This window comes from Dipodomys merriami, unplaced genomic scaffold (assembly GCF_024711535.1).
Source record: "Dipodomys merriami isolate MVZ:Mamm:240054 unplaced genomic scaffold, mDipMer1.0.p SCAF_12, whole genome shotgun sequence".
Classification (NCBI taxonomy): Eukaryota; Metazoa; Chordata; class Mammalia; order Rodentia; family Heteromyidae; genus Dipodomys; species Dipodomys merriami.
This window is the reverse complement of record NW_027202493.1, coordinates 36,584,482-36,609,450: the sequence shown is the minus strand read 5'-3', so window position 1 is coordinate 36,609,450 and position 24,969 is coordinate 36,584,482. Positions and strand designations below refer to the sequence as shown.

The 24,969-nt window shown below is 38.9% G+C and overlaps 1 protein-coding gene across 5 annotated transcripts in view; it reads left to right on the top strand.

Moving 5' to 3' along the window:
• Psd3 (pleckstrin and Sec7 domain containing 3) overlaps positions 1-24,969 on the top strand; it is a 338,007-nt gene that overhangs the window by 100,858 nt on the left and 212,180 nt on the right. The window contains exon 1 of one of the 5 annotated variants that reach the window (XM_070016556.1): positions 14,721-14,807. The exons of 3 other annotated variants lie outside the window; for them this stretch is intronic. Coding sequence is in view for 1 of the 2 variants with exons in the window: in XM_070016555.1 (XP_069872656.1) it covers positions 15,119-15,149 (31 nt within the window). In the remaining variant the exon portion in view is untranslated. Of the gene's footprint in view, positions 1-14,720; positions 14,808-14,870; positions 15,150-24,969 lie in introns of those variants that run through there. One more of the 5 variants, XM_070016555.1, reaches the window with a different exon arrangement.

Below are 24,969 nucleotides of genomic sequence, written 5' to 3'. Positions count from 1 at the left end.
TCTTTAAGATTATTTTCAATTTCCTGAATATATCCTTCCTCTAAGTTCAGTTCTATTTCACTAAATCTTGGAACTTCTGTTTTTCCTCAAATGCCTGTTGGAGTTTGTTTCTCCATTTCTATACATGAATGAAGGTGTAAGTTCCCAAGTATAGATAGCTAGAAGTTTTTTTTGGTATGTGAGGAGTATAAGGCTGTGATGAGCCTGTGTGAGGTGGGGCTGGGTGACAACCACACAAAGTACATCACAGAAGAAAGCCTCCAAGTAGCAGAGCTAGTAGGAGGAGGGCCATGTTGGTGTTTTGTAGGTTACCTTCAGTTAATCAGTGCTGACACTTGTTCTTCTCATTCCAGGCATAGAAACTTGTCACTTCTGGGTTTTCATTGTCTGCTGGCCCTATTGGTAGGACAACTGTGGCTTCCAGGTTTATTCAGGGCTATGATTTCTTCTGTCTTTTGTCTGTCATTTTATATAAATCTCTTCCTCAGCGTTGCTGTGTAATTGTTTTGTCATGTGTAGCTGGTTAATATGGCTTAGAGAAGAGAAGATGGCAAACTATTCTTGTCTGCTGCAGTGATCTGGAAGCTTCAACAGTTCATTTTGTGTAGAATCACTACTTATTTTATGGAGTTGCAGTTTATTTTATTTATTTATTTATGTATTTATTTATGTATTTATTTATTTATTTATTTACTGGGTCTGGTCGTGGGGCCTGAACTCTGGGCCTGGGCGCTGTCCCTCAAGGCTAGCACTCTACCACTTGAGCCACAGCGCCACTTCCAGCTTTTTTTTTTCTTTTTTTGCTTATGTGGTGCTGAGGAATCGAACCCAGGGCTTCATACATGCAAGGCAAGCACTCTACCACTGAGCCGCATTCCCAGCCCTGAGTTGCAGTTTATATACCCTATAAGTTGCCTATTGAAAGTGTAAAAATCAATAGGTTTTGGTATGTTTATAGAATTGTGTATCCCATCACGATAGTCAGTCACCTTTTGAACATTTTTATCATCTGAAAAAGAAAATGTGCACCATTAGCAGCCCCTATACATGGCTATGAGTCTACCTTTTGTCGTTGTAGGATTGCTTACTCTAGATACTTCATGTACATGGAATCGTGGTCTTTTGATGTTTTCCTTCACACATGTACCACCCATTTTGATTTTTTAAAAAAGGAAATAAGATTGGGCACATTTATTTGTCTGTTCATCATTGATGGTTGTTTGTCTGCATATTTTGGCTGCACTTTTTTTTGTTGTTGTTGGTTATAGGGCTTGAACTCTGGGCCTGAGTGCTGTCCTCAGCTCTTCAGCTCAAGGTGAGTGCTCTACCACTTGAGCCACAGCATAACATCCAATTTTCTGGTGATTTAGTGGAGATAAGAGTCTCATGGACTTTCCTACCCTGGCTGGCTTTGAACCACGATCTCAGCCTCCTTAGTAGCTAGGATTTTAGGTCTGAGCCACAGGTGCCTGGCTTGGTTGCATGTTTTGAATAGTGCTGTTATGTGCATTTCTATAGTGTGTGTGTGTGTGTGTGTGTGTGTGTGTGTGTGTGTGTGTGTGTGTGTGTGTGTGTGTGTGTGTGTGTGTGTGTGTGTGTGTGTGTGTGTGTGTGTGTGTGTGTGTGTGTGTGTGTGTGTGTGTGTGTGTGGTCTGAGCCACCGGTGCCTGGCTTGGTTGCATGTTTTGAATAGTGCTGTTATGTGCATTTCTATAGTGTGTGTGTGCGTGTGTGTGTGTGTGTGTGTATGTGTGTGTGTTTTATACTTTGGTCCTATACCTAGAATTAGAGTAGCTGTGTCTTTGGGCAACTCTATGTTGAACTATGATGAACTTCCAAATTATTTCCACTGCAGCTGCTCCATTTTATATTCCTACCAGCAGCAATGAGGGCTAGAATTTCTTCACATGTTTGTAGCCAATAGTTGTAGTGGTCTTTTTAATTATAATCATCTTAGTAGATATGAAGTGACATCTTTTTTTGATTATGTTTTGCATTTCTTAATGAGTATCTTTTAATGTCCTTATTGGCTTATAGTGTATTGTCTTTGGAGAAATTTCTATTCTGTCCTTTGCTCTTTGTAAAAATAGTTTTAAATCTTTTTTAGGATTGAATTGTAAGTGTTGTTTATTTGTTATTGTTTTTGTTATTATATATATGTCCCTTATCAGATATATCAAATATGTGATTTGGAGATTATTTTCTTCTATTGTGAGGATTGCTTTTTTTTTCTTTTTTTGGGTCCAGTCGTGGGGCCTGAACTCTGGGCCTGGGCGTTGTCCCTCAGCTCTTCAGCTCAAGGCTAGCGCTCTACCACTTGAGCCACAGCGCCACTTTCGGCTTTTTTCTTTTTGCTTATGGGGTGCTGAGGAATCGAACCTAGGGCCTCAGGCATGCAAGGCAAGCGCTCTACCACTGAGCCACCTTCCCAGCCCCGAGGATTGCTTTTTTTGATAATATCATTTGTAACACAAAAGTTTTAAATTTAATTAAGTTAAATTTATTGATTTCCTATTTTGTTGCTTGTGCTTTTGGTGTTACAGCTAAGAAACTACTGCCTTACCCAAAGTAAAAAAGATTTACAACTGTATTTTCTTTCATAGCTCTAACTAATATATTTAAGTTTTTGATCTGCTTTAGGTTATTCTTTGCTTCTGGTGTAAAGAAGAAACTGGGTAATTCCTGATGATGAACAGTACATGTTAGGTAACGGTAGAACACACTGATGGTTTGGGTGATGACCCTCCATGCATAGAATTCGTGGAGAGCAGTGTGCACAACAAACAAGTAGAAAATCAAAACCAGAAGAACAGCAAACCAGCTTATTCCCACTCAAACCCCCACCTAATCTCTTTGCAGGAGTCAGGAAAACAAGCAATCATTGCTTTAAAAAAATATGACATAGAAAACCACACACATATAAAGAAATGAACAATAAATCCACTAATTCTAAGGTATTCTGTTGACTTATTTTCTCATCTTCACCACAGATACAAGTTGGTTTGCAATTTTATGGCTTGTTTTTTAGTAAATCTTCTATCTTTGGCACATTTCATTTAGTTTTCTCCTTCCTTTCTAACTCCCTAGACTCTTTCCCATACATTATGGGAAGCAGAAAAATGATTTTACCGTATGACATACAATTATCTGTTAGATTTGCTCACTGTTCCTTGGCTCTTATTAAATTGACCAGATGGGCTCCATTATTTTAGCTGAACCACAGACCCTGCTTGATTGGCAGTAGTTTCTAGTGGTCTTGGCTTGACCAAGTGTGCCAAGAAGTGTGATGTAAACTTTGTCTTTGGCTAGAGTTTTTGGCATAACAATGCATGCTTCCATTTTAGTCTCCTTTGGTCAAGACTCACATATCTTCAAAATGAACTGTACCTGGTAGCCTCATTGGAACTGCTGGATATTTCGTACATTAAGATAACTAAGGAGTGTTGAAAAATCAAGCTGACGGGCACATTGAGAGCTTCTTCTTAGTATCTACTTAATACAATATTTTGTTGTTCTTAGATTTATTTATTTACTATTTGTTCCCCATTTAGTGCTTTACTGACAAGCCATATCCCCTGCGTTATCTCCCTCCTTCTCTTCCAGAAAGGATTCAGGGATGTGGCATGTACTCTTACAGTCCAGGTACTCAGGAGACTGAAGCTGAGGGTACTCACCCACATTGGGTCCTGTAATATGACTATTTTGGAGAGTGAGATTATATCAACTTTGAAGCAACATTGGAACAGTACAGAACTTAGCTCCAGGAGAAGCTTGCTTCACTAAATGTAATTAAGGTCAAACTTTAATCATGTGCTGTTTAGCCATCTGTGATTCATTTGAAAAGATTTTCCTGTTTGCTTATATTGGAGGGTTAGTCTTTTATGGATGGATAGAGCTCTTTGGTTGCTGTTAGTATGTTTTTTGAGCAAACTTTGGTCCTTCAGATAACCATCAAATCCCCAAGGATGATTTAAAAGAAAAGAAAAACTAACTATGAGGTTTATAACCTGCTTCACAAAATGTATTTTAGCCTGGTCTGCTTGCTTTGTTCCTTGAGAGGCTGCCTAATCTTTTAGCTTCAGTAGGAAGTATCTTTTCCCTTTTGTTTTGTAAAGCAGAGGTGACATGCTTAACTCTTTCACTTATGCTTTATTTGGTTGAGCCAGTGTTTCATTAAAAAAAAAAATGAACCAGCTTTTAAGAATTAGGGAAGTTCAAATTTGGGAAATTATGTAACCACGTAATCACAATAAAAAAATTGGAAAAAAAAGAATTAGGGAAGTTCTTATAACAGGGCAGCTGTTAAGATCCTATTTACAATTTGAGGCTGTGTATCACTGAGGATGTGTTATCACTGTGCAAATAGCCGGCGACCCTATGGTACAGTCACCAGCCAGTCACTACCCTTTTGATGTGGTCTGGTGCCTTTCTGCTGTAACCATGAATGCTTTTATTCTTCTTAGGATAACCTTAGACCTCAAGATATGATAGATTTTCACAGTCAGAAATGATTTTGAGAGGTATACCACTAATTACAGATATAAAGTGGCACATTTCTAGGTTTTTCCTTCAAAGAATAGAAAGTACAGCTTCAGTCTTATTCTCAGTTGCTCATGGTTAAGCAACATCTCCCCCTGGTGGCCTGAGTTTGTGATACTTGTTACTATGTCAGCTGCTGTTTGATTTTCTTACCAGCAAATTTCCTTCAGATTTGTTTCAGAGGTCATTTAGGATGCTTTTGTTCTTTGTGCTTTGTTTAACCTAGGGATTTAGCAAAATTCCAGCCATGTACTAATACACCATTAGATCATAATCGCAACATGCAATCATATAAGAATTTGGAAGTTTGATAGCAAGAAGATAGTGAATTACCCAGTATGCTCTAAGGTGGACAGTTTGATTAGTCCTGAGAATAACAATGCCTGAATAGATGGTACTTTAAAATAGTTTATGAAACTTGATCTGGAGTGTTGCTTTAAAAGAAAAAATAAAACATTTTTTAAGTTCTCCTAATGTAGAAGAAGCACTGACAGATGTGCCAATTTATTTTTTTCTTTGGAATGAAATGAACCTGATGGCTCTTTATCAGATCTCAGTTTTTAAAAACTTCTGAAGTCAGTACAGTTGGCTGTGTACTGAATGAAAGATTGATATGGAAGATTTCAGATTTAGCTTTTGAGTTTGTTCCATTGTGATAATGGAATAACTACTTAGGTATATATGTGTATATATTAGTGTGCATTTATATCTGATATCCCTGAGATGTGAATTGTAAAAAAAATTAAATGTTATCTAGAAGACATTTTATTTTATCAGACAACTTAGGCAGAATTGAGCATTTTAACAAGTTTATACATGAACTATATAAACTCCAGGGTACTTTTCTTATATCTAGTACTAAACTTTGAACTCAGGGTCCCATGCTAGCTAGGTCTGGGCCATGCCTTCAGCCTTTTCTTTTTAAACTATGGTTCTTTTTGAGATAGGGTCTTAACTTTTTGAGGTCTGGCCTACAGGTCAATCCTATTATAGTTCCTGCTGAAGACAGTCAGAACCACACATGGTTTTTTGATGAGGTGGGTTCTTGCAGACTTTTTCCTGATTAACATTGAACTATGATCTTCTTGATCTCAGCTGAGAGTCATCATGCCTGGCAGTACTTTTTAAAATATTCCATAGTGTAAGTTTTACAAAGATCTTCTGATACAGTTCCTACTCTCTTCTTATGTCATAGCTAAGTAAAAATCTCAGGTCCCACAGCAAGTAAGTCATGACTTAGGCATGCAAACTCAAGTGTGTCTGCAGCAAACCCTCCAGTTTATGACATGGCAGATCAAGACCTCATGCTACGCTTTGCCCAGTTTGTTGCTTAGCTGAGGATGTTGCTTATCTTTTCTGGCTCCACTTATATTTCTGATCTTCCTTTTGTTTTTAACCTTCAAATGAAGGTCTTTGTGCTCCCTGCAGGTTAGGAAATGAGAAGATGGTGATGTGAATCTAAGCTGCTTTCATCTGTATTACTTATTGGACTTCTGTATCAAGCACCATTTAAAGGAGTAATTTTTATTGTCAAAAATAAAAACTAAAATTTCTAGGCTCTATGTTTTTCTAGGTCTCTCTCATCTAGTTTCAACACAGCATAGTGGCTCTTTGAAATCTTCGTCTGGAAGGGAGGAAGGTTTGGGTGTGGGGCCCTGGATCTTTAGTATGTGGTCCTTTGCATAGGTGGAATTATGAGCTGATGTAGACACATTGAAGGAGGAAAACAGACTTGTTATGGGCAATGCTTTGCCCCCCAAGGACACTGAAAGTTCTCAGTTCTATACCCTTTCTGGCTGGAGCACTTAGTTGGCCACTGTCTCTCCTTGGGTGTAATTTCTTGCAACCCCAGTTAAAGCCCCAATACGCAGCACACAGACATTCTAAGGCTAGAATAATACAAACATCTATGAAACTGAGTTAGTTTTATTTTCTTGTAGTATTGTAGAATTAGAATGGATTCGAATATAAAACAGCAGTGAAACAAGATCAGGTGCCCTTTTACCCATGACTGAGTTACTTCTATCTTCCTTCAACACCTTTTGTTGTTGTTTATTCTGTGCTGTTCACACATTGGAGTTTTTTGGGAGAGTCAGTGCATTTAATAATGTAGGGAGATTAACTTAAGGAGGCCATAATCATATCTTAAGGTACAAAAAACTTTAATTTCAGTACATCAGGAACTTGGTAAGTTGTTTTATTAAAATATTTCTGATGAAAAGGAAGCCAAGCAGATAAGTAAGCATAGACTAGTGCGAAACCCATATGTACCGGGAGAAAGCATTTTTTTTTTTCAAGACAGATACTCCTAAGTGCTATGATTACAGAGACATGCCACCATGTCCAGCTAGGTGAAAGCAATTTTGAGTGTCTTCTTGATGATGGGCTTTTAAGTGTCTGAAAAGTGGATCTTTAGTTATCTTTGGAACATCTGTCATAGTAATTTTGAGTTATTATTTGAGATAAATAGAATTAAGGAAGATTGAAACCATGTTTTATAATTTTTGTAAAAAAGACTGGAGTCTCAATTTTGTAACACTTCTGAGAATTTATTGGGAATTGAGATTTTGTATAGTTCTTGTATTTAAATAGTTTTAAAAAGGGGAGGTAGAAATAAACGTGTCTGTTATTTACTACATTCATTTAATATCTGCAAATATTTATTAAATAATTGCTGTTTATTCAGTGTTGCTAATCATTACTTAGGAGGAGCCAATGAATTAACAAGAAAGACAGCATCCATATTAGGAGCCATTAAGTAGAAGATGACACGTAATTTAGTGTGCTGAACGTTGTACTGATTCGTGAGCAGATGACTAATGCCATGCTATAGATCCTGCCCAGAGAGCTGTGGTCTCAATAGGAGGGAGCCATGTGGTCATCACTTGATTCAGGGAAGTGCTGAGAAACAGTGTAAGGGGGAAATCACGGGCTTCTTATGCTCTAGAAGGGCAGGTATGACTTGGATGGAGGGAAGGAACCGGGAGAAGAACGTGCTGTTCTAGGTATGAGGAGAACGAGTGTAGGATGTTGTGGAGAGCAGTAGGCATTAGTAGCCTAGGTGGAGATGTGGATTAAGATTCATCATGGAACATTTTAAGCATTAAGTCTAAATAGTGATGATTTAAAGTGTACGTTCTTAGCCCAGGGATACTGGATCATACTTATAATCCTAGCCCCTAAGGAGGCAGAGATTGGGAGGATCACAGTTTGAAGCCAGCCAGGTAGACCCCATTTCAACAAATGGTTGTAGTTGTAATCCCAGTTTATGAAGGAGGCATAAGTAGGAGGATCACTGTCTGAGGTTGGCCTGGGTAAAATTATGAGGCTCCATCTGAAAAATAACCAAAGTAAAAATGACTGGCAGTGTAATTGATGTGGTCGAGGCTATGAGTTCAAATTTCAGTATCACTCAACAAAAGAATACCTTCTTGAAAAGCTGATTCTGCATCTTTCTCAGCTTGTTTGATTATCCTTTCTGGGGGCTGCTACTGTGCTGCAGAATCTGCTTCTGTTACGGAACCAGCTGTTCTGAAGGCACCTATGCTACCTGGTACAGAGACTCTGTCTGAGTATCCGACTGCTTTGTGGTAATTTTTTGACTTTCTTTTTTTTTTGTTGGTCGTGGGGCCTGAACTCTGGGCCTGGGCGCTGTCCCTCAGCTCTTCAGCTCAAGGCTAGTGCTCTACCACTTGAGCCATAGCGCCACTTCCGGCTTTTTTTTTTTGCTTATGTGGTGCTGAGGAATTGAATCCAGGGCCTCATGCATGCAAGGCAAGCGCTCTACCACTGAGCCACCTTCCCAGCCCCATTTCATCTATTATTAATTTTCCATTCTTTAGGTTCACTGGTAAACCTGTTGTACAGATGGTTTCATTTTAAGCACTTCATGTTAAAGACTTAAGATTTAGGGTTGTGTGATGTCTTACTCTCCTGCTGTGCTGAGTGCATACATTTAATAAATTTGACTTATTCCAAAAGGTTAAATGAAAGGAAATTAAATTCAGCAGCTGTGTTTATTATTATTACTACCACCATTTCTCATTTGCATTTCAGGTGTGTAACTCTGCCATGTTTATTTTGGGAACTCTTTGTCTATATCTGTGCTTTTTGAGTTTTAAACAGAATTTATGATAAGCTGCTCAGACTCTTTCTTAGTCGAGGTTGTTTTAGGATATAGACCAGTACTTCTGATGTTAGAGCCTTAGCAGTAGGGAACAAACGAGTGGTGTTTCTGTGCAGAAGACCCGGGTTGGGCCGTTCACACACTCTACACACTCTGAGCCATCAGAGCTGTTGTATGTCCTTCCAATTGCCAGGAATCTTTAACTTTAACTTTAACTTTAACTTTAACTTTAACTCCGGTCATCTTCTTTCCTCCTGGCTTACCCATCTGTGATTAACTATAGATTCCCCCTGTCCATTGTCCACAGTTTTTATCCCTTCTCGTTGAATTGCAAAAGTCAGTGAAAACTTAAAATATCACTGTCACATTGTGCAGTGGGATTTCTTTGGATGCTTCAAGTTAATGTGAAAAATTTAAAATTTTAAGTTTCTTCTGGATGCTCCATCCTAGCCTCTGGTCCTGGCTTAAGCTATTCATTTACTCTGCGACATGTAAAGTCTTTTTAATACTAGCCCTCTTTGTTTTTGTTTTATTTACAGGGAAGAAAAAAACTAATTTCTATTGTTGTCAGTACAGCTTTAGGGGAGCAAAGAGGAGACTTTGTGGAACAGGGCTCAAGGTCTCCAGTGAAGGTTACAGCAGGGCTTGGCAAGCTACTGGCCTTGGACCAAATCCTTCTTTCTTGTCTTAGTACATAATATATTATTGCTTTATTGGAACATAGCCTTGTGTTAATTTACTATTGCCTCTGGCCATTTTTAATATAATAGTATTTGTGTAGAAATGTTATGGTTGGTAAAGCTTAAACTACTTTTTATCCAATCCGTCATAGGAAAAGTTAGCAAACTATCCCTGAGATTGAAGAGTTGCAGCTTTGTCATTAGAACATTAGAAATTTTTTTTAAAAACTTCTATTTAGTTTTATTTTGGGGACAGGGAAGCACTTAATTGCAAAGTGATGACAACAGTGTCATCAGAGAAGTGGTATTTAGGGGCGTGAGATGGAGCTTGGAGGTAGAATGTGTGTTTAGCATGTGGTCCGGGGTTTGTTTAATCTCTAACTAAATAAGTGCTGTTCTAGGAAGATTTACCTAGCACAATCAGCTCCAGTGGATAGAAGGACATGAATGAGGGTTGAGAAGGGTGGGTTGGTTAGGAACAGTAATGATGGGAATATAAGTACATAGATGCAGTAATGATAGCTCTTGACTGCAGAGAGGGGGAGAAAGGATGGCTCTGAAGGGTGGCAGCAGAGTGACAGGAGATGTCAATGGTACATAGGAAATGGGATTTCTCTACCAGGAGTTTTTCAGAAAAGGCAGTCTCCAGCTTTGACATATGCAATGTATGAGATAGAATATTTCAAACCATCAGGAATTGCCTGTCCGGGAGAGGCTAGGATCTGGGCACAGTTAGGCCCCATACAGGACTCTAGGAAAGCGGCGAGAATCTCTCCTTTCTTAGTTCAAGATTCCTCCTTCCTGGTGGTACTTTTCAAAGAGCCATTCTAGTGGGTTGAGTAACAGCCTGCTTGATTACTGGGAGCATTGTCTGAGGGGCAAGCACAGGCAGTGTGCCCAAAAGCTCTCATGAGCACATACGTGTATGTGTATACTGTATATGTGTGCACATGTATATTGCATATATACATGTATATTACATATACATAGGCTCAAGCTAATCCTCCATGCAAAACAGTGTTACTACCCATTTATAACTTGAGACACACTTCCCCCCTACATGCCTTCTCAGACTTGCTTGAATGGTGAGCTAACTGCATGAGCTGCTCTGGCTGGGGCTAACTTTATAGTTTTTCTCTTGTCATTGTTACAAGGTGATCTTGTCCCCAAGTCAGATGGGGATGGAGCTTTGAGAAGTTTAGCTCCATTTGCTAGGTTTTTTTTTTGGGGGGTGGTCCGGTCGTGGGACCTGACCTTGGGCCTGGGCACTGTCCCTCAGCTCTTCAGCTCAAGGCTAGCACTCTACCACTTGAGCCACAGCGCCACTTCCGGCTTTTTTCTTTTTGCTTATGTGGTGTTGAGGAATCGAACCCAGGGCCTCAGGCATGCAAGGCAAGCGCTCTACCACTGAGCCACCTGCCCAGCCCTGCTAGGTATTTTTTTAAATTGGTTTTAATTACTCTTCTCATTAAAGAAATACAATTGGCCTGGAATGCCTTTGCCTTCTCTTCCATTATCACAGTCCAAGTACATACTGTCCCTTGTCTGCTCTGGCTGGTTTATATAGCTTTGGGATTGCTGTGTATATTATTAACATCTTTCCATTTTCTAAGTAATAGTCTCTACCTGGCAGGTTCTTCCCACTCAGCAGTGTGAGCTGTAGACTGAACCTTAGGATGATGTCAAGTCTGGACACCAGGGATCATTGGGATAGCACCCCAAGATTTGAGTCTCATTTTGTGATTTTCACATCTGTCAGTTTTAATCTTGAAATAACTTTGTGAGACAAGTGCCTTGCTGGCATATAGTTACTAACTGAACTCTGCTAAAAAATAATTGATTTTAGTGAAATGCCACTGGCTGAAAAAGGAAAGATGCGAGCTTGCCCGAAGCACACATAAAGCAATCGAGTGAAGGCCAATTTGCTACAAGGAGTGGTGCTGTCAGCTAAGTCTTCTGGTGGGTTCCTGTGTGCTGGGTCCCGTCACTGTGAAGCTTGTCTATGGTGTTGATAGATTCCAAGCTTGGACAGAGAATATGAAGTGAACAGAGCTCCAACTTGAGAGCCAATGGTGGCACAGCTAGCTTGAAAGCGGGGGGAGAACAAGCCACGGGCCAGGAAACAGCAGACTTCAGCATCCTGGGGCACCTGTTGGCAGATGGGATAGTGCATTTTGCTCTCACAGAGTTGAGATGACTTAAGTTTTCGAAGAAAGCCTGTTTCTGAAAGAAGCAAAATAGAAACAATATAGAAGAGAGAATATGGTCAGTATAAATGATAGGAAGCATGGCACTATTAACCACATGCTGTTTTTGCACATGTAGTTTTTAGAGATGGTACCTGTGCAAGATTACAGAATCTGTTATTTTTGAGCTTTAGTATGATTAGTTTTAGGGGCACTGAAAGAAAGTGTCAACTAAAGTCTAATGGGAAACAATGGAAACATTTGGAAAAGGGACGTTGGCAGAGGACAGAAAAGGCTTCCTCATGCCACCTGTGGTTGCACGGGTCATCTTAGTTATGTGGCCAGTGGTAGCATGGACCATGTTAGTTATATAGCCAGTGGTAGCATAGACCATCTTAGCTAAACAGCCTGTGGTAGCATGGACCATCTCAGTTATGTAGACTGTGGTAGAGAAGCTTTGCAGAGCATCTTCATTCATATATTTCAGTTTTGCCTTTTCTTTTTAACGTGAGTTAGCTACCATGCAGAGTGGATGGAATGATGGCCTAGCGATGGGAAGGAAAGTGGTGCAGGGGCATTGAGCATGTTGTTGCTACCACTGGACCTCTGTCGTTCCATTGGTGTGTTGAGAAGCAGTGCACTTCACTCTCTCTCATCCATTGACCTTGACCTGGCATCAGAAAGGATATGGGTGCAGAGGATGTAACAATGGAAAATTTCCTATGAGGAAATTGTGCCTTCAGTTGTGTGTCAGTTAAGATCCTGTAAGTTGTGTAGTAGAGATTGTGACCTAAGGGTTCGTTTGTTTTCTCTCCACTGTAGAAGAAGACAGGGTAAGAAGTGTCTGTTTTGCTTCCCTGGCTGACGGAATGCTTGGCTTTTAGGGTACTTCACGTCTAGTTCCACTTCCACAGTTAGGATTAAAGAAGAAAGAGGACACAGTCCTGAGCTTTCTTAGAAGTTCTGCCCAACTACTTCAGCTTCCATCTCAGTGAACATTGGTAATTCATGGATTGAATTTATGTTTATGTTTGTAAGAGGTCAGTAAAGGTCCTTCTGCTGTTCCAGCCAACTCTGAAAACACAGCTTTTCTTGGCAAGATTTTTGAAAAGGGAAGAAGCTGGCAGTCTTAGTTTTAAAATTTAATAATTTAAAATTTAATAATTTATAATTTAAACTCTTATAATCCCTGTCCTCTGGAGGCTGACACAGCAGTATCATGAGTTCAAGGCCAACTTGAGCTATATAGTGAGAACTGGTTTTACCTCTTAGTCACTAAAAAGGTAATAATCCTAAAAGTAATGATAATGATAGATATAAAAGCTTTAGCTTTTATTATATACTGTTTGCTGCTCTGAGTGCCTTATATACTTACATACAAGGTTTAGATAATCCTTAGGATAACTTAGTTATTATTCTTTTTTTTTTAATCTTTGGATAAGGAAATTGAGGACTACAAAGTGATGTAAATGAAAGTGATGGAATCCAGGTCATATGTGTATATTGTGTGCTCTAACCACATAGTTGTACAGATCTATAATTTAAGTAATTGTAGCTCAGAGACAGGAAACTAAATCTGAAAGATTCTAAGTCATTGGCCAAGACCATAAAAGCCCTAAACTTGGGTATCTGGTTATTACTCCCTGCCTATCTACTTCTCTTAAGTTCTGTAGTTCGGTATCTGACTATATTCTCTAATTTTTGTCTTTTTATATTTGGACCTATTCTTGAGAGAGGGGGTTATATTTGGTTTGCCCTGGTTTAAAATCCTGAAAATATTACTCTTCCTCTGGAATTCTTTTCTTGGCAAAGAAGCCCTCAGGAGATCTTCTAGTTTAGAGGTAGAGTTAGTGGACTTCAGAGCCAAAGTGACTGTGTTTGAATCCTGGGGATGCTGGGGTTGGCCATGTGATTCTGGAAGACTCACATTGCCCTTGGGATTGAGTAGTTGAGTATATAAAATGGGTTAACACTAGCAGCTGTCCCACAGGGCTGCTGGCTGGAATAGGTAAGTTAATGGAATTAAAATGCCTTAGGGCAGCACCTGTCCTGTAGGTAAACACTTTCTGTACTGGATAGACTGTTTATCAGAAGAGAACATGCAGCTGGGTGCTAGTGGCTTACTCCTGTAATCCTATCCACTCTGGAGGCCAAGATCTGGAGGACTGAGGTTTGAAGCCAGCCTGGGCAGTGAAGTATATGAGTTTTCATTTCTAATTAACTAGCAAAATGACAGGCTGGAGGCATGGCTTAAATGATTGCACATCAGCTGTAAGCAGACAAACTGAAAAAGTCTAAGGCCCTGAGTTCAACTCCAATACAGGCCAAAAAGTAAGTAGGCACTCTAAGTGAAACCTAACATTTTTTGGCTCCTAGCTGTGCACAGGATGTATATGGCATGAATAAAAATTACCATGGATTGCTCTGTATGGTTCATCTATGTTTCTCATATTGGTTGGAATATTACAGTTATAGAAGATACTATATATCTGTACACACACATACACACTCACACACATGTTTTTGTGGGGCTGGGGATCAAACCCAGGCCTTTGGGATGTTAGGCAAGCTCTATGCCCCTGAACCTCAAGATAAGTTACGTTTAATGTTTGTATCAAGAGCCATTACCATAACCAAATAGAAATATTACATGTGCTACTTATCTTGAGCTACTTTTTGCTTTGCTTTTATTTATAAAACTATTAGTTTTTCTATGTAGTGGCTTTCACTGAGATTGTGTTGCAAGTATATATATCCAAGGTACTGTTAGCGATATAAAAGTTTCTGGCATCCTTTTTACAAATGGATGTTAATGGCTTTGAATCTCTTCATGTCACATTTCCAAATGCTATCAATTACCCATTAAGTATTAATTGTATCACAGGAACAGTACCACAGTCATCAGTGAAATGACTTCAGATGGAGCGGCAGTCAGCAGTGAGGACTGGTTCTGCAGGATTTATGTGGTCCTACTTCACCTTTGAATAGTGATTTTTGCACTGGCCCTCTTCCTTTCCATAACATGAGAATTTAATCCTTTTCAGAGGAACCAGCCATCTCTGTTCATGTGTGTCATTCCTGCCTCACAGAAAATGCTGCATAATACTCAGATGACAGCCCCACCTCTGATGTCACTGAGGATGGTACAATCCTCCGAGCTCTTGCCGGGCTTCCTGCTGCTGCACTGGGGAAATGCTTACATTAAAGCTAACTCCCAGTTAGCTCCTTGGAAGTAGTTCTCACAATTAGAGAAAAGCCCTACAGTGGCTGTTTTCGGTAAGCTACCAAGGTAGAGAGCAACCGACCGCGGCAGAGAGGGAGAGTAAGCCAAGAACAGGCTGCTTTGCCTTTGTGAGGGCTGAGGCAGCAGCCCCGCTCCGGCTCCTCCCGGCTCGGGTTCCAAGTGCTCAAAGTGCTTCCATTTACATCAACGTGTGCAGTGCAGGGCAAAAGGGGCTGCCAGGAAACTGGCAGGGAACTAATTTGCTTCCCGTTGACTAAAACAGCGTATTTTACATGAGCTTACTTCTTTTCTAGCTAACTTTTCTCAAGCGTTAAACTGATGAACTGGGCATTTTCTATGATCAATGGGTAACTGCTGGAGCTACAGTAATCTCTGTGAGTAACCTCTATTTGTAGGTCTATGCAGGCAAATATAATTTTTTCTCTAGCTTTCTCTTGTAAGATGCTGCTGTGAAATTATTCGTCTGTATTACTGACTGCTTTTGCTTACTAGTCTTGTCTTTTGGTCGTCCCAGAAGGAGATTCCTGGGGCCAGCCTGGGTTCTGCTGAATCCTGCCATAGAGAAGAGCGTACTGCATCAATTCCGGTGCCCCTGCCAACCCATCCTTAATTTCCTCAGTCATCAGAAACAGCTACCTGCCCTCCCATTGCCTTTGCCCCAAACCTTACCTGGTTTTACCTAGAATGTTTATTTTAGCATATGACATTGAATTTTCCAAAAAAAATTTTTTTTTATATAGGAAGCAGAATATTTTTCTTACCTGTAATCTTATGTCCTTTCTCCCCCATCCTAATAGCTGTACTGGGAATGCAAAATTCTATTACCCTATTTCTGCTCCCTGTTTGTGATGTATTATATAGGCAGAAAGAGGGAAAACAGCCTAGCCCTGCAGTGTAGAAAGACATCATATTGTGGTACTGGATGAGGTAGGGGAGGAGTTTCTCTTAAAGAACCCAAGCTCTTTTTCATCTGCATGCCCAAAGCAAGGCTCAGAGTCTGAGTGGCCAGGAGGAGAAGGTTAGCCACAGAAGCAGCACTTAAAAGTGTTCTGTAAACGCTAGAGTTCAGCCTGGGGTTGAACTTCTGGAAGTTTGAAACTTCCATTTTAATTCCTCAGTATACAGGCAGGGCTGTGTTTTCCCTATCTGTTGAAATGTCACTTTTATAGTAAATTTAAAATATATTCCTCTCTCACCAGGGAAACTGACTTTTAACTTACAGTAAACTCACGGTTCTAGATATAAATGGAATTTTGGTGCATGTCCCTTGCTCTGTGTATGATCCTACATCTTGGCTGACACTGGGAATCTGGATTAGCTGAGGCTTGGTGCAACTGGGGGTGGCCTGGTCTTTCCTTAGAGGCAGCCCTCGGTCCCAAGCAGCTGGAGTTCACAGCTGCTTGGCACTCATAATTGCCTGTTTTTGTTTTAAAGAACTGTATAGTATTTTCAAACATCAATTGTCATTTCATGAATATTTAACTTTCATAAAGTACTGGGTATAAAAACCAGCTTATTCCAGTCTCACCACATCTGTGTTAACTTGAGCAGGAAATAGCCTCCTCACATTGAGAGTAAATTCAAAGTTTTGCTTTAACGTTTTTCATGTTTAAAAATAAAAAGGAAACTCAAGGAAGCATTGGAGCAAGAGAACATTTAAAGGTGTAGGTTACTAAACAGAAGTAGAGAAAGGACAGAATGATGAAATCAGAGCAGCAACTGATCAGAAGAGATAAGGCACAGAGGAAAGTCAGAGGTGGACATTAAAGTGAAAAATAGTAGAAGTAGATGAGAGACAGACGAATGAACCCCAGGGTATCCCAAGGGTTGAAAAGAGGAAACTAGCTTTTAAAAAGCTGTAATTTTAAAGATAAGCTCAAATTCATCTCCCGTGCTTCTCTTTCATGGTGGGAACAGTGCTCTGCGCAGTTACATAGACTTTGCTCTAAATTAATGGACTTTTCCTTATCTCATTTGTCTGACCTTCTGAATGCTGCGTGCCTGCGTGTGGCTCAGTAGTTTATAGAGCTTCCCCTGAAATTGACTGGCGTTGTAAGCTACCATCATTTCTCCAGGGATCAGGACTGAATGAGAAAAATGATGTTCTGAATCGTTAGTATGTGAAATTTAGTTTGTGGTAAGCACAGCTGTAACTATTAATCACTGGGGCAGGAATGTCCAATTAATGGAACATTCTGTATTCATGTGCACATGCTAAAAGCTTGTGTAGTGGTTGATAGGGCTTTTCCTGGCTTTTGCAGTACATAAAACCTTAAATATGCATGCTTTTAGAGACTTGTCAGTGTCCAGACAATAGCCAGCATCTTCAATGATAAACTCTAGCCTTCTTCAAGATGTGACTTTTATTAGGATGAAGAGTATGTCCCAAAATATAATGCTTTTGAATTACTCATTTGGCAATTCTCATTACTCATACTCATTTTCTGTATTTTTATCATGCCAAATATATTTTCTCTTGCAGGGTAAAATAGATTGGATTATCCTCCTGCTTTATTTTAATACAGGTCTTCCTGTTGCATTGAGAACTATAGCTATGTATTACTGCATTGCTGGAGAGATTATTGATCTTTCTATTTCATGGTTAAGGATTATATTTACTTACAAGTGAAATGCATTTGAGGACTCTTAATAATGCAAAACTTGGCTTGCCTTTTTTATTTACTTTGTAACTTGGGAATTTTTCTTCTAATCTTTTATTGATTAATCAAATTTTAGTTTAAATGGTCATAATTGTCGCTCCTTCCCCTTGACTTTGGGCCTAAGATCATTCTGGATACATGAGGGGAATGTGCCATTAAGTTGTTTCTGTAAATTTTACAGTGACAAAATAATGCAAGACCTTTTAGCCCTCATACTAATGGATAGTATCAGTTTGAGGGTATCTTCAGATATCCACTGCAAAACAGAACACCAGGGCTAATCCAAAGGAGGGACACACAAGTTTTAAGTGGGTGGGATCACAAAGGCCCGAGAGTCTCATGGACTGTAGAAAACAGGAGAGACTATGGATGCCCAGTGGCAGTCCATGAGGCTATACTTGCCTAGCCGTTTTTTGTTTTCCTTCTAATCTTACAAGTCATGCCTAGAAACATGAACTTTGAGAATTAAAATTCTTTTCTTTCTCTCAGGTCCCCCCATTTTTTGAAAGCTTCAGTATACTTTCTTAAAGGCCAGGTATAGCTATCCATGTCCAGATTTTACTAAGGTCGTTTGCATTTGTGGTTTTTGCTTGAGTTGTAGACTTGGGAAGAGATGATAGCATAGCAGAGGTGATTCTCTTCATGATCCCAAGATGCCTGGTAATTAATTAAGGAGCAAACCCAGCCCAGTATGCTCTAGCCTTTATCTTGGTAGGATGAGAGGCTATATATGTTCGATTCTTTTTTCTTTTGGAATGTTGTTTATTTGATGAAACACTTGGAACTTTTAGTTAGGAGGTAGGGTCTTGATTAGCTGTTTACATATTGTCCAAATGACTGCTTGATATTGTCATATTTTTCTGGAGCAGTGTGTCTCATCCTTCCTTATGTGTGTGAATCATCTGAGCTTCTTAGTAGAAACCCACACAGCTTTGTGTAGGAGGGTCTGGGTAGTGCCTGGATCTGCATTGCTTACAAGTCTTTCATGTGATGTCCCTGTTTCTGTCTCAAGGCTACTCTGAGTACAAGGGTTTAGGGACCTAGGTGACGATGGAAATGTTCTGTTTTCAAAGTACACTATGGTGGTTGTTAGTAGTATAAGGTATAGAATATATAGGAACTGAACTTTTAATTTTACTGTTTTAATTAATTTAAGTTTAAACAACTCTACATAAACTTGGCTATAATATAGGACATTTTCAGAGAGTATTCAGATGAGGATTTTGTGATTAATAGAAATAGCTCAGAGTTATGCTGAATCCTGGAATCATGGCCAAGGTTGTTGCTACTGAACTTTGCCGCTATCTGAACCTTGAGTACAGTGTGTACTGATAGAGTTTCTGGGTATGAGATTCTTGATAAGAACCTCATTGGTATTGTGTGTTTCAGTGTTTCTCCATGCTTACTACATACTTTGTGCACAATACATGCTGGCGCAGAAAATGAAAGAATGAGCAAACATTGGTGGCTCATGCCTATAATCTTAGCTACTCAGGAGGCTGAAATCTAGTGATTGGGGTTCAAGGCCAGCTCTGGTGGACAAATCTGATAGACTCTTACCTCAAGCAAAAGGGAAAAGTGGCAGAGTTCAAGGAGTAGAACATCTGTCTTGTGAAAAAAAGCTAAGTAAGAGCATAGACCTAAGTTCAAGCTTTAGTACTGGCATCAAATAAGAAAGAGAGATGGGGGGGGGGCGTACGAGGGAGGAGGAAATGAAGGGAATGAGGGAGGGAGAGAGGGAAAAGAAAATAAGGCAGTTGGGACAGCCCTTTGTGTTTCAGCTTCTGTTCAAGCCTGTACCTGGGAGAAGGGCTAGAATTTAGCTGGCACATTCATGCAGTATTTTGTTTATGTTTAAGGAGATGCCTTCTTTTCCTTTCTATCCTGAAGTTCTTTTCGTTGACATCCTGTTGGAGATAGGACCATCTGTGTTTCATTGATTTCCACAAAAACATCCATTTTGTTAGGTACTAGTGCTGTTAGTTAGCTCTGGGAAATAGTGATGGGAAAGCAAAGTTATTGTCTTTTGGACTTTTTCTTTTCTTTTTTTTTTTTTGGGTCCGGTTGTGGGGCCTGAACTCTGGGCCTGGGCGCTGTCCCTCAGCTCTTCAGCTCAAGGCTAGCGCTCTATCACTTGAGCCACAGCGCCACTTTCGGCTTTTTTCTTTTTGCTTATGTGGTGCTGAGGCATCGAATTCAGGGCCTCAGGCATGCAAGGCAGGCAGGCATGCTCTACCACTGAGCCACCTTCCCAGCCCTAGACTTTTTCTTGTACTGGCAGCAAACCAAAATAAACAAAAACCTCTTTCTAAAAAGAACCAGGCCTGGGTTTCAGGACAGGTACATATGTAGGGTCCTTATCTGTGATTCACCTGAAGGACTAGGCAGAGCAGGGACAGTTACATTGTCAAGTGAAACCTATGACCTTTGATTCAGAATCCCTCACAATAAGCTATTTTATTTTATTCTAGTCACATTCCAGCTACTAGTAACCAAGCCTGCCATGGATGGGCCAAAGAACTCTTGGCAATTTAATTTTCTTCAACCATTTTTTAACAGAATTTTCTAGCCAAAGTATATGAAAATTTGTTTCATGATCTAGCTCTCAAACAATATGAGTCTCAGAAAGTCCACAGTTTCCTGCAGTCAGTCTTGGGCAGCATGCTTTTTCTTCATGATTGGATGAAATTATTTTTCTATTCTATTATTTTATTACAGTTCTGTCCCATCTTGCAGAAACAGATGGCTTAATACACAACCCAAGAAACCCTAAAACCAATTTCTTGACATTCAAAGTATCACATTTCTTTCTCAGTGTATTAAATCAACAGAAAAAAGTACTTAAAAATACAATCAGTGTCTTGTTCATAGCAAAAGCACCTTTACCAAACAACAGGGAACAATTCATTAGAAATATGACCTAGTACACAAAGCAGCAGATGAGATTCCTGATAGAAAAGAAGAATTTCTAATGGAATATAAATAGCTATCTCTCAAGTACATATTTTGCACATGTGGGAAAACTCTTTTCTCGCTCTTTTCTCTTCCATCCTACACACTTTACAGTTGTGTTCTTTTAAGGAGAGAAAGAATTACAGTTAAGCTTTAAACTCTTTATTAATTCACATTCAACTAGTGTTTGGTTTATATTTAGGTAAGTGCTACAGTTCTTTTTATATACTTTGCAAATCTCTTTGTTACAGATATGAGACCACATTTGGGCAGGATTAATTTGGAAAGGCCTTCTGGAAGATTCTTACATTAGTAATAGATGTAGACTGACAGAAAGGCACAGGGGGCATGAACACGTTAGGAAGAAGAGTTCACAGCAGCTGAGTAAGGCCACGCACTGGGTTTGGTGGAGACATGTTGGAATTGGAGAAGGTTAGGAAGAGGGTGAAGTGATGATGGGTGTGGACACCAAATGAAGTAGACAGTCCTGAGAGCTCAGTAACACTTGCATCTTTGTTCCAGTCTAATCTGTTCCACCCTTGTTCTGGTCCAGCACTCACCATCTCTACCTTTGCTATTTCCAGAAGCATCTGGGATATTCCTAAATTTGTTTATGCTCAGATCTGCCTCCTTACTACTGTGGTTTACTTGTTACCAAGGAAGGCTTTTGAACATGCCTAACAGACTTGCTTGCCATGCTCTGGCAGTGCTGTTTGAATCCCCTGTTTCAGCACATAGCTGTAATCATAAATGTTTGAGGAATGCATGAATGAAGTTTGGAACTAGTGGTTAAATAATAGTGGATAGCATATAAAAGTATATGTGGCTCTGTTTTTTGCAGAGGAACAGAGAAAAAATCTTTCTTCCCTCTCTCTCCCCTCACTTTGTTCCTTCAGCAGAAGGAGTTCTAAAGGAGCCACTTTGATAGTCAATCCAAAATTCTAAGTAAAAGATCAGGATTAATATTTTGAAAAGTTTTATTTGTCGTTAAAGATAGTTCAAAAGGTAATGAGAAATACAAACAAGAAAAGTAAACAGCTCTTGTAGTATAACAAAGGGATGGCTTATTTGAAAAGAAAGGCTTGCCAGTAGGCTGAATTCTGTAACATGTCCTCATAACAAGGCAGATGCGACTATTGAAGCAGACTTCTTTGTAAAAAAATGATTTCACTTCAGGCCATTTCTTATTTTCACAGTTATTTTATAGATGACAGTTTAAACTGTTGGGGCAGAATGGGTTCCCAGATGACAAAATTGAACTTTTCTTCCCTTTTGAATGTATTTTACTGTAGTCTTTTCTGGTATTATATGAGTACATATAGCTTTAATGAGCACTGTGTTTGGTTTTTTAAAAACACTCTATGATGAGTTAAACTGTATAGTCTTTTCAAGTTTTAAAATGTGAACTTATGCCATTCTGAGTGACGCATGTGCTTGCACTCTATGTAATAAATGGCTAAAGTTCTTTTGACATTAGTAATATGGAGATGTAATTTCTTTCAAGGGTTGGTAGTGAAAGAAAGGCTTAATAAAGAGGAAGGAATTGCAGTTAGGTGTTAGTAGGTAGAAATAGTGTAATAATTTGGGATGGTGCTGGTAGGGAGAGCCTGATCATTTGACATGGGAACAAGTATATCAGATAGGAAAAGGGCATAACAATACCAAAAGGAATATTATGTTCACAGTGTCTGTATAGTTCTCTTTACTTCCATGATGTATTAGCACTTGAGAGAATTTTCTTGAAGTACACATGTTGGGCACCTACCTTCAGTTTAGAAGCAGTGGTATAATGTGTTTGAAAAGTGAGTTGAGAGAGACTGTATGGGAAAGATAGCTTGGGACTGGAAAGGAAAAAAAACTAAAGCTATTGCTATTAAGAGATGATATGATGTTCTATGTAGAAAAGTCTAAGGAGTGAATAAAAATGATATTAGAACTAAAATACAGGTTCCACAAGGCAGCAGGGTGTAAGAGCAATGCATAGCAACTAATAACATTTCTGTGTGCTAAGAATGTATGATCTACAAATGAAATAAAACAATTTCATTGATAATAGTATCAAAAAGAATACAATACTTAGATGGAATACATTTAACAAAAATAGCCTAAGCACTTGTACATTTAAAATTACCAAATAAACCAGGAGCCAGTGGCTCATACCTATAATCCAGGCCACTCTGGAGCCTGAGTTCTGAGGATCATGGTTCAAAGCAGGACTTTCCAGGCAGGAAAGTCCGTGAGGCTCTTATCTCCAATTAACTATTTAGGAAAAGTTGGAAATGGTGCTGTGGCTCAAGTGGTAGAGTACTAATCTTGAGGCAAAAAAGCTCAGCAACATTGCTCAGGCTCTGAGTTTAAGTCCTGATGATTGGCAAAACACAAAAACAACAATAAAACCCACAAAACCCTACCAGACATTTGTTAAAAGAAATGATAGTGCAATCAGTGGCACAGCAGCCATGACCACGGAGAGAAGGTGTAATAGCAATAGGTGTAAGAATTCATGTTTAATAAATTAAGTCATTCTTATTAAATCTCAGCTATCTGACAAATTAAACCTAAAATTTATATGAGAAATGAAGAGGCCTAGAGTGGCCAAAAAAGAACAAAGTTGGAGGACTCTTCCTTCTAGAAGTTAGTTACTATAGATCTACCGTAATTCAGACTTTGCTATGTAGACAGGAAAATAGACATCTGCCCCACTGCAGTAATCATTACATTTATGGTTAGTAGATTTTCTGCAAGGAAATCAAGGCAATTGAGTGGGGAAAGAGAATAGTCTTTTCAGTGCTGGACAATTGGGTGGGCACATGCAAAAGAATGACTCAAATTTCTATTCATGCCATATGCAAAAATGAACTCAAAGTTGATCACAGATCTCAATTTAATAGCTAACACTGTAACTCTTAAAACAGGAATAAATATTTGTGCCCTTGGATTAGGCATTTAACAAAAGCATAAGCAATGGCATAAAAATAGATGAGATAGAATTTTAATAAAAATAAAAAAGTGTTATGCTCTTAAAGATACCATCAAACAATAAAAAAAGATAATTTATGAATGAGAAGATATTTTTAAAAGATATGTTACAACTAAATAACAAAAGACAATTCTGCATTAAAATGGGCAAAATCTGTATAGACCTGTCTCTCAAATGATCAATAATGATATGACAAGATGCTCAATATCATTAGTCATTAGGGAAATCCAAACCACAGTAAGATACCACTTCATAGCATCTAGAAAGTCTATAACTGAAAATATGAAAGATAGTAGAACACTCATGAATATTGGTGTAAATGTAAAATAGTGCAGTTGCTTTGGAAACTATCTGGTAGCTCTTTAACTAACATTAAACATAGATTTACCATATGACCTAGAAATTCTACTTCTAGCCAAGAGAACTGAAAGTATATTTAGACACAGACATTTGTGTACATATTCATTATTCATAGTAACAGGGAAAATGGAAACAACTCAAATAGATAAAACCAAATGAATAAAGAGAATGTGCTGTTTCTGTATCATGAGATATTATTTGGTCATATAATTGAGTGAAGTTCTGTTATATATACTATGACATGAGTACATCTTAAAAACAATGTGTTAAGCAACCAGACACCAAATGCCACATATTGTATGACTGTATTTATATGAATGCCAATAGGCCAATTTCATAGTAACAAAAAGTAGCTTAGAACTTACTAGGGCATGAGGGGCAGTGGTGAGTGACTATCAATGGATATGAGCTTTCTTTTGAGGGAGTAATGAGAAGGTTCTAGAATTAGAAGGTAGTGATAGTTACACTGTATTAAAATGAGCAAAATCTGGTATTGTATATATGATTATTTGAATTAGGGAAGGGGAGAGGAACAACAGAATGGCGAGACAAAGGACAAGGAGGAACTGATGCAACAGTGAAAAACACAAGACAGTATACTGGAAATGATCTGTGCAACTTGGGTGAAGGGGGAGGGAAAGTAGGAGAAAAATGAGGGAAGGGGTAACAAGTTTGACAAGAAATGTACTTATTACCTGCCTCTGTACCTCACCGTGACAATAAAAAGAAATGAAAGGGTGAAAAAATGAAAATGGGCAAATCTGAATAGATATAGGTACACAAATGGTTGATGAAGATATGACAATAATGATAGCTACACTGAATGTTAAAAGAGGGAAATCAAGTCTTCCTGCATTCTTTACCAAAATATATAGAAAATATTATCATCTACCACTGGAGAAAGGATTCCTATTGATTTTAGCTGTCTTTCTTCTCAAACTCCGGCCTTAAGACATTGCTTCCTTTTTGGACTCAGCAAGCTGTGTTTTGTTGGTTCTGTCTGGAGAAGGTATGGTAAGTGCTGCCACAGCAGACATGGGTTTCTTCCATTCCATCAGCAATAGGTTCAAATTCAATTTTGAAAATGTATTTCAGATTATGTAAAGTAATAGAATATGAAGGAAACAACATACATGCTGAAATGTACAATTACTGTTGATCAGATTTCAGCGCATGGGGTCCAAGTTACTACATTTTGTGATGCCTTGAATCTTGTCTTTCATGTCATTGTAGAGTATAAGC